The sequence below is a fragment of the Scylla paramamosain genome, chromosome 4 (assembly GCF_035594125.1).
Source record: "Scylla paramamosain isolate STU-SP2022 chromosome 4, ASM3559412v1, whole genome shotgun sequence".
Classification (NCBI taxonomy): domain Eukaryota; kingdom Metazoa; phylum Arthropoda; class Malacostraca; order Decapoda; family Portunidae; genus Scylla; species Scylla paramamosain.
Genome location: NC_087154.1, coordinates 33,402,027 through 33,412,026, shown reverse-complemented (window position 1 = coordinate 33,412,026; position 10,000 = coordinate 33,402,027). Strand labels below are relative to the sequence as shown.

General features: G+C 39.1%; 1 protein-coding gene across 2 annotated transcripts in view; it reads right to left on the bottom strand.

Moving 5' to 3' along the window:
* Positions 1-5,374: 5,374 nt before the first annotated feature.
* Positions 5,375-10,000, bottom strand: part of LOC135100024 (synaptotagmin-17-like) — a 27,561-nt gene continuing 22,935 nt past the window's right edge. Inside the window, exons 2-6 of one of the 2 annotated variants that reach the window (XM_064002862.1) lie at positions 7,581-7,713; positions 7,117-7,254; positions 6,891-6,995; positions 6,451-6,604; positions 5,375-6,140 (exon numbers count right to left, since the gene is read on the bottom strand). In XM_064002862.1, the coding sequence (XP_063858932.1) occupies positions 5,988-6,140; positions 6,451-6,604; positions 6,891-6,994 (411 nt within the window). In that variant the 5' untranslated portion in view covers position 6,995; positions 7,117-7,254; positions 7,581-7,713 and the 3' untranslated portion in view covers positions 5,375-5,987. Of the gene's footprint in view, positions 6,141-6,450; positions 6,605-6,890; positions 6,996-7,116; positions 7,255-7,580; positions 7,714-10,000 lie in introns of those variants that run through there. The other variant, XR_010268486.1, reaches the window with a different exon arrangement.

The window sequence follows — 10,000 nt, the reverse complement described above, 5'->3', positions numbered from 1 at the left end:
TTAAATGAAGAAAATGATAGACAAATAAAGGAAGATGGGCAGGTGAATATGGGGATGATGACTAGTTTCTCTAAGTAGAAAATGAACGTGCCTTAAAGAAAATGAAGAATGGGAAAGTGGTAGGATTAGACTTAACTACACACACACACACACACACACACCACAGTCGGTATCAATATTAACGAAGTACCGTTGCTGTTACAGATACAGATAAAGATTTATTTTATTTTTATGTAGGAGGGGCACCGGCCAAGGAGACGAAATATCCTTTTCCACAGATTGCCGACAAATGCAGCGGCACATAAATTATGGATTCAGTTTTGCAAGTGAAAACAAGTTATAAATCCCACCGTATAGTGTGCAGTTTGCACTTCTCAGGAGACGACTATAAGTGAAACTTAAAGTATGCCTCATTTTTTACGAATATATTTTATGGTAAGTATAGACAGATATACTTACTCCTAAGACCTACACAAGAGAGAGGTTAGTCCACTCTAAATATCATTTAGAGAACACATTGGGCGCGTGAAAGAAAACGAGAGGGAGTAGGGGTAAGGGGTGAAGGAAGGGGCTCCCTTCACGTCATCGGGAGGGACTCGAAGCTTCACCCACCGGCAGCAAGAGTGCGTGTCGTTTGATCTGAGTATTATACGGACTTGGCTCATAGTGAGCCGTTATCAGGCAATGATGGCGATGTTGAGTGGCAAAAGTATGACGACCGTCAGTCCGTGGTTAAACTGAGGTTGTGGTGGCCTGACGAGTCGTAACAGAAGTTTATATATATATATATATATATATATATATATATATATATATATATATATATATATATATATATATATATATATATATATATATATATATATATATAGATAGATAGATAGATAGATAGATAGATAGATAGATAGATAGATAAATATTAAAATATGGATGATAATTGTAATATTAATGTCAGTACTATCATTACTACTACTACTACTACTAGTAATAATAATAATAATAATAATAATAATAATAATAATAATAATAGAGCACGGAGAGTGAAATGTAACAGAAAATGGAACCTGGCTATGGTAAACCTAAACAGTTTATATTGATTCGTGATTTATTCATAAGGATCCTATAAAAGCAGATGTGTGAAGCTGACGTAAAAGGAAATTCAAATAACTAAAGAAAAAAAAGGGGAATAGAGCAAATTAGTAGATAAAAAAGAATGACTAATTTTAAATCATAGATGCAAAATGTAAAAAGAAAAAAAAATTATATATATATATATATATATATATATATATATATATATATATATATATATATATATATATATATATATATATATATATATATATATTTTTTTTTTTTTTTTTTTTTTTTTTTTTTTGTCATGTTGTTGGCCGAGTTTACCTTGAAAAGGAACACGTTTTCTTAGTGTCCCCCGTGTTCCGTTTACCTGCCTTTTAGACATTATCCTTATTCTTAGTTATTCTTAGGTAGTATAAGTCTCATTTACTCATTTTATATCATGTAGAATTACTCTTTTCATAATTTAAGTTCTCTATATGTCTGTATGCGTAAGGGAGGAAGTGTAATTGAGGTGGAAACATGCTGAAATGAAAGGGAGGAAGTGTAATTGAGGTGGAAACATGGTGAAATGAGGGGAGCTTGAGTGGACGACAACAACACATTCCAGAGAGGGGAAAACAGAGCTTCCTTGAGGTCTTGAGGGGGAAAGCAGAGCACCTTTGGCATTGCGTAGGACGGAAGGGAGGCGTCTCAGGAGGAATTTTGGTGTGGAATGGTGATGAAGTGAGTATGTGGAGGTATTAATGATGTGGCGGCATAACCTTGATATCCAGGATCAGGTTAGTGAGTCTTTTGTGGTACCAAGAGATCTTGTCCGCTGAAATTCGGTTGTTGAATTGTGCTGGTGACGCTGCCTTGAGGGGAGCATAGGTCAAACCAGCCGACATTTTTGTGAGTGGAGACTGAGGTGTTGTCCTTAGAAGCTGGTGTTGTCCTTGGAGCCTGGTGTTGTGGTGTATTGGTGAATTTGGGGGTGGTGTTATTGTGCTGTAGGTGATCTTTGGTGCTGGTGATGTCTCGTGAGGTGTGAGGAGAGGTGCAAAATAATATAGGAAATGTGATTATTGAAATTTTTTTTTTCCGAAATCCATAATTACCTGATTATGGTTCCCTATACCGCACACACACACACACACACACACACACACACACACACACACACACACACACACACACACACACACACACACACACACACACACACACACACACACACACACACACACACACACACACACACACATATACACACACACACACACAAGAAATAAAGTGAAGAAAAGAAAAAATGGATGTTTTCCCTGTTTACCTCTACTATATCTCGGAACTTCACACACACACACACATATATATATCAAATGAAAATCCCAGTTCCCTCTAAATGTGTGCCGCTGGTGTATTTTGATTATTTTTTCCATGTTTATAAGCTAACCGAGCATTTCAGAAGCAGTGAATGCTGTGTTGTCCATCCTTCAAAGCGGCCTTGCTTACATCACCGTGCGTGCTAAGCGCCTTCCGCAACCACATGTGGTTAGGCGGCGTAGAATTACACAATTGCTTGTAGTCTCTGATGTAATGTAACAAGGCGAGAAAAAAACTCAGGGTCGAAAACCTTAATACCAGGGTGGGACTCACGCCATAGGAGGGAAGGATATGATTAGAATGAAGAACGGTGCCATATACCGCCTAATTTCCTGAGCTTACCTGACATAATAACCTGGAATTCTTTTCGTGCGTCCTTGGTAGTTTAAATATCTGTGTATTAGCAATGTGGCAGTCAGAATCATGGGTCTTCTCTAGAAAATTTTCATTATTGCTGTTAGAAGACACTGATGTGTTAATAATGTTTATATGAGACCGCACTTTCAGTCATTTCTTGCGTCTCGCCTCGACCGCTATTAATAGCCAATAGTGAAAGATGTTAGTGCCTTCAAGGATATTCTCATGATTTAAGTGATGATTTAACAAGGATTCTGTATCATCAGGGGGAAGAACACCCCTATGAGAATCTGACTACTATTCTTCTCGGGCCTTGAAAATAAGTCTTTATGAGGAGGTGGAGCGTTTGAAAGTAAGCGTTCTGGCGATGATTGCAACACTTTTACACCATCTTCATGATACAATACAGCGACGAAAAAGGGTGTAAAAGGGTAGCAAATACATCATTATTAAAGTAGGTTCGGTTAGTCCGGTAGATTACCTGTTTCTCCTGTTCTCTGCCACCCACGTGCACAGTTAACGAGTGTAGAGAGTAATGTTCTTTTCAGACTATTTCTCCTCTTGTATTGTTTTGGCAAAGTTACGTTCACGAAGGGGAAGGAGGATTTTGGCTTTCTTTTTATTGAACGTCACTTTCTCTCTCTCTCTCTCTCTCTCTCTCTCTCTCTCTCTCTCTCTCTCTCTCTCTCTCTCTCTCTCTCTCTCTCATCTTTACCTCCACTTCTTCTTCTCTTGCTCCTTCTCCTTTGTATTCTTATTTTTCCTCCTCCTTCTTTTCCTACATATTATTATTTTTCTCCTCCTCCTCCTTCTACCGCACTTCATGTAGATTGCTGAATGTTAATTTAATTTTCATTATTATTATTATTACTATTATTATTATTATTATTATTATTATTATTATTATTATTATTATTATTATTATTATTATTATCATTGTTGTTGTTGTTGTTGTTGTTGTTGTTGTTGTTGTTGTTGTTGTTGTTGCTGTTTTATATATATTTTTTTTTGTTATCATTATTATCATTATCGTTACCACCATCATTAGAATTTCCAACCGCTACAATTGCCTTTATCATGACATTATCACGCCACCACTACCACCACCACCACTATCACCACCACTACTTCTTCACAAAGAGGAGCAAAGATACACTGTATGAAGGGTGCAAAATGTATATTGTATCCTACACGTCGCTCACACAGGCAATAATAAATAAAGGGCGACGCACAGGCCTAGAGTTGCGAACGAGAGGCGAACACAACACCGCCAACCCCCTTCACAGCGGTGCCGGGGCCTGCGGGGCGGCCTGACTGTGACGGGGGCGACGGTGATTGACTTTGCAGGGGGAAAGAGAGAGAGAGAGAGAGAGAGAGAGAGAGAGAGAGAGAGAGAGAGAGAGAGAGAGAAAATCTCTTTTCAAACAAAGGAAAATGTCCTTATTATAGCTAAAATCTGTTTACCATTGGCATATCCAATATAAGTATGTCATACTACATTCCTACACTGATCTGATGCAGAGTGGGGAAGAGACACCTTTGGCAGAGGGTTGAGGGAATGTGTAGAAAGGCCGCCCATATACACAGCAGCGGGTGCTGTGAGGGGACTGGTGAGGAGAATAATTTTCTGTATGTGAGATTTTTACGAAATAATTATCGCTGATCAAAGTGTCCGAGAGAATCTTAAAAAGTATAAAGTCGTCTGCTGAATATCTGTCTTACTACCTTGATCAGTGTTTTTTTTTTTTTTTTTATCCATTAATACGTAGTGACTTGTAGCACCAGCTAATCATATGAATGTTTCTTTCTACAATTATTTAGGAAATGTTTGTGTTTGATGGCCTTCACGAAGCTGTCTTTCCACAGCAAACGGTTGACCCTTGCTGCTCTACTATAAACACTTCTTAGCGGATTATAATCCTGAAATATGTTTGAAAAAAAAAAAAAAATACACCAGAAAAACTTAACCGTGCGAAAAATCAGTACGCAAAATATTGATTTCCTTACTAAATATTTCTATATAAATTTTTGTTCATCCTCAGTTGGCAGTCTTAGAAAACTTACGAAGTTTTTATCATATTCAATGTAATATATACAGTTTACGTTCGTACGGAACTAAGAACCAATAGAAGACGTTTAATACATCCATTCTGTGCATCCATGATTGGCTGCCAATATAATATTAACACAGTGGCGTAATACTGCCGTGAAAGACATAGTGGACACAAGCAGGTGGGGCGTGTGACGGGAAGGTGTGTGGCCTCGTCCCAGACCGCGTGGTTCTGTGTCAGGGCACTACGGGGCGGGCTGAGGGCTGGCTGAGGGGCTCCTGTGATCTAGTGATCTTGGTGCTGCTCAGCCAGCCTACTGTCTCGCGAAACACCTTAACACCCTCCCGCTCATCCTCACACATACATACACATTATCAAGTTTATTTACAATTATATATATATATATATATATATATATATATATATATATATATATATATATATATATATATATATATATATATATATATATATATATATATATATATATATATATATATATATATATATATGTGTGTGTGTGTGTGTGTGTGTGTGTGTGTGTGTGTGTGTGTGTGTGTGTGTGTGTGTATTGTATTATATTCTATGGGAACTTCTGAACTCTTTGGGTCTGTATGAAAGCAAGCTTGTCTTAACGCTTGCAGGGGCTTGCTCACATATTTACAATACAATTAACTAATGAATAGTGAAGAAGTTAGACAATATTGCACAGTATCATTTTACTCCTGCTGTGGTCTCTTAACATGCTTACAATGTAATCAGGAACCAGGTACGAGGTTATCTGATCTTCTAGAAGACTAGTATAAAATACTTATCCACTGTTACATTAAGTGAAAGACAACACAGGGGCGAGAGGGGCACCTGTTCTGTACCTGTGTCACACATTACAGCATCACATGTGTTAACAAAGTTGTCTCCAAGTTCATTCAGGTCCCCGAAGCCTCTTTCCGCATTTTTAAATTAATGTCATGGGCACACGCGTCCCAGAAATGCATTGTGGTGCGGATCAGTAGGATCAAATGCCGCAGGTAGTGTCGGGTGGCTGAGGCCTCGTGGGAGACCCGCCGTATGGCAGCAGACCTCACACCTACGTTGTGTAACGGACATATAAAGTTAACGTATTATATTTCGCGAGGATCACTGTAGGTCTCTGGACAGCGTGGCATCAGAACAGAGGTCCACAGCATTCAGCGGCACGATGACGGCACCTACAGCCTTCTCTCCGTTCTGCGGGTGGCGATCGTACATGGTCAGCCGAAGCAGGTATTGCGTGACCTCGTCGTCCTCGACCTGTGGAGAAATAATTCAAGTTACCTCGAGGGAAGCTGAATATACCTCCAGTCAGAAATTCCAAACCAGTATCGTCATAATACCAGTTAGGAACCTGATGTCTGGTTATACTGAGGAAAATGTACAGACGATTTTATTGAAATAACACAAATGATTGATTTCCGACAGTACACCTTTTTTTTTATCTATTTATTTATTATATATATATATATATATATATATATATATATATATATATATATATATATATATATATATATATATATATATATATATATATATATATATATATATTACATCTGAGACGCACCTCAAACCTAAATGTTTGATTGAAGACCGGTGCTGAGGAAGCCCGGCGGGTGCCAGTCTTAGAGGACGCCTTTATATTGTTCATAGGGGTGAGCACGCACGCTTCCACCCACACCTCTCCTGGATTGGTGCTTGATCCACGACCCTTAGTGTACCTGTCAAAGTAAGGTGATGAGTATATATATATATATATATATATATATATATATATATATATATATATATATATATATATATATATATATATATATATATATATATATATATATATATATATATATATATATATATATATATATATATATATATATATATATATATATATATATATATATATATATATATATATATATATACACACACACAACAGTATATGAACAGCATTTGAAGCACTTGTTGCATTCCTAAAGAGATCAGAGAAACAGGCTCTCCATCCCTCACCTAGCATGCAGCACACGAAGCACCAGGTTAGACTGCACGTAATCGTAGTAGACGCAGAACCACAGACGCCCCACACTGTTGCTGTTCTTGGAGGGCGGCTCCATGCTGCGTGGGGTGGAAGAAATCGATGAAAACAACGACCACCAAGCTGTGCCCTGCCTGTGGTGCTTTTATACTAGTACTCCTATTGTTGCCTGCCTGACTGACCGGCAACTTAACTACTCACGTGAAAAAAGAAGCGAAGGCAGGATCGTTTTCCCGGTTGGCAGTGGCGAGAGCAAGGGCATGCAGAAGGGCCGGGGGCAGCAGTGATAGGGGGTGAGGGTGCAACGTGGAACTTGTAGCCTCGTAGGTCGTCTGGGGCCTGAGGGCACGAGGCTCGGTTAGGTGGGAGGAAGAGTACCATGTAGGAACAGACAGAGCAGACAACAGGGTGAATGCTTGGCCCTGTATCATCATCTCACTAACGCAATAGATGTTATTATCGTCATGATAATGAAAGCTGGGATATTTGTACGTACAAGCTTTGTTACTATTGCTTCTGCCACTAGTGCTGCTGCTACTTTTTGTGTCAGTGTTACTGCTGCAGCTACCACTACTACTACTACTACTACTACTACTACTACTATAATATTAACATCGACACCAAAAACAATATTAACAACAGCAGTGATAGATAACAATTCTTACTTGACAGGCTCGCCACCAGATTGTTCCACCTTCCTCTCCAGCTTCTGACGACGGATCTTTTGGACGAAGAGGATGAAGCAGATGAAGACGAGGAACACGACGCAGATACCCACCAGAATAAGCGCCGTGGCAGCTGTGGAGGGAAACTAATGATCAGTCTTCCAGCAGTACATTGCTTTCTTTTAGTAGACCGTAGAAAGGCGGTGATTGAAAGTTGTATTTAAATGTTTGTTATAGGTTTTTTTTTTTTAATTGTCTTAACATATGAACTTATTTAGTAGTAAGTATCATCCATAATAGCAACATATATTGGTAAAGTAGAGAGAGAGAGAGAGAGAGAGAGAGAGAGAGAGAGAGAGAGAGAGAGAGAGAGAGAGAGAGAGAGGTGGGGGAAGGAAGAAAAGAAAAATCGTAATTATATATTTCATTATGTGAAAGTAAACTGAAAAAAATAAATGTGATTGACAGGTTTTGCGTTTAAAAAATGGATATAATGTTAAAAATGGAGTCACAAGATACTACAAAAAGTGTGTGTGTGTGTGTGTGTGTGTGTGTGTGTGTGTGTCAGTATCTGTTCGTACATACGTCAGCAATGCTTTTAAAAATTCTGGAGTAAAACCAGTATTTCAAGGCATACATCAGTTTCCCGACATACATAGAATTATATACATGAAGTTTCTAGACAGAAAGCTGGGAACTCCCGCCATTACTCAGGACTCCTTGAAGTTGTTACCAGGTGGAAGGAGAGTGGGAGAAGGACGCCCTTAAAATGTCCTTTAGCGGAGAAAGTTAACCCTTCCCTGGAAACCCTTGCATAACCTCTCTTTTACTTCCTGTTGTCTTTTCTTGCCTGCCTGGCTTCCCGCACGGCGACCCCCAAGCCACTCCACACACTGGATCATCTCGTTTTCACACTCACACCAAGGCTTACGTGAGCGAGTGTCGAGGGAGAGGGGAGTCTCGTCACCGCACGCCATGGAATCCTGCAGCCCAGTGCTTGTTTGGAGAGAGAGAGAGAGAGAGAGAGAGAGAGAGAGAGAGAGAGAGAGAGAGAGAGAGAGAGAGAGAGAGAGAGCAGGAAATGCCATTCTGGAACCTCTTACAGACAAACCAGCGCTTCTTGGCCTGCGGCGAGAGGTTAAGGGACGAGTATGGTACAGCACATTCATCATTATCAACCTGCTGAATTGTATAAACTTTTATACAATTCGCACAGTTTTGTTATTTCAATCGTGGCTCATTATATATATATATATATATATATATATATATATATATATATATATATATATATATATATATATATATATATATATATATATATATATATTATCACCTCAAAGCATAAACACGCGTCAGATCTCAGTAGTAACCGGCTTTTGGTGTGTTGAGATAAATTTCCCGAGTTTTGTTATAAGGTTAGGGAAAGTTTTACGACTGAATATCACTGCTAGCTGTTTGGTGACGCTTTCTGAAAGTCTTTCACTCAGGAACTTTGCTTATCATGGCTTTTTAGAAAACGTGGAACACTGAAGGGAAGGTGCTGGAATTGCCACGCTGATGAAGTGGGTGACTACATGAACCGAGCAAAAACGTTAAGGGTGGTCAGCTGCAACTGTCAAGCAAGTGATGGGAGGCTGCTCAGCCTATGTGAACCGTAATGCTGCTGCTGCTGCTGCTGCTACCAAACATGCAACGTCGGGTGTTTCATGCGGCTGTCTGCATATGACTGGAAGCATGTCGGGCATATGTGCTGCATTATCATCATCATCATCATCATCATCATCATTATTATTATTATTATTATTATTATTATTATTATTATTATTATTATCATCATCAAAATAATAAGGGAAAGAAGAAAGAAGCAGCCACAAAACTAGGGAGGATGAAACAAGAATCTCGACTGCGGGGTAAAATGTTATATATATATATATAACAAATAACAAAGTTAGTGTTGCTTTTGTAAATCTCGCCTCCAGCAACAACAGCTGTTAGTGAAAATGGGCACCCGCCTAGAGCCGCTGTGCAGTGAAGGAAATAACATTTGTATGTGGGAGGGATAGTGTTGCCTCTGTGAGTGGTGAAAGTTGCGTCGGCGAGCGGAAAGACAACCGGCATTGGTCACCCTGAGGACTGGTGTTCCTGGACACTTGGGGAGCGATACATCATGGCCTTGTTAGTCATAACGTTACAATATAAAGAATGTGAAGAATAGAAAAGGAATACGAACATTGTTGTGAAGCGTGGACTGATGTGTTACTAAAAGGACCGGTGATTATTGGCCTTTGGTGTACTCGTCAAAGAAGCGAAGGTGGCTTGACTCTCCAGTTCTGCGTGCATTCACAGACAAAAAAGAGAAGAAAAATTTGGTAAAAAAAACGAAAAATGTGATACTTGAGCTGGCTCTATCCAATTCC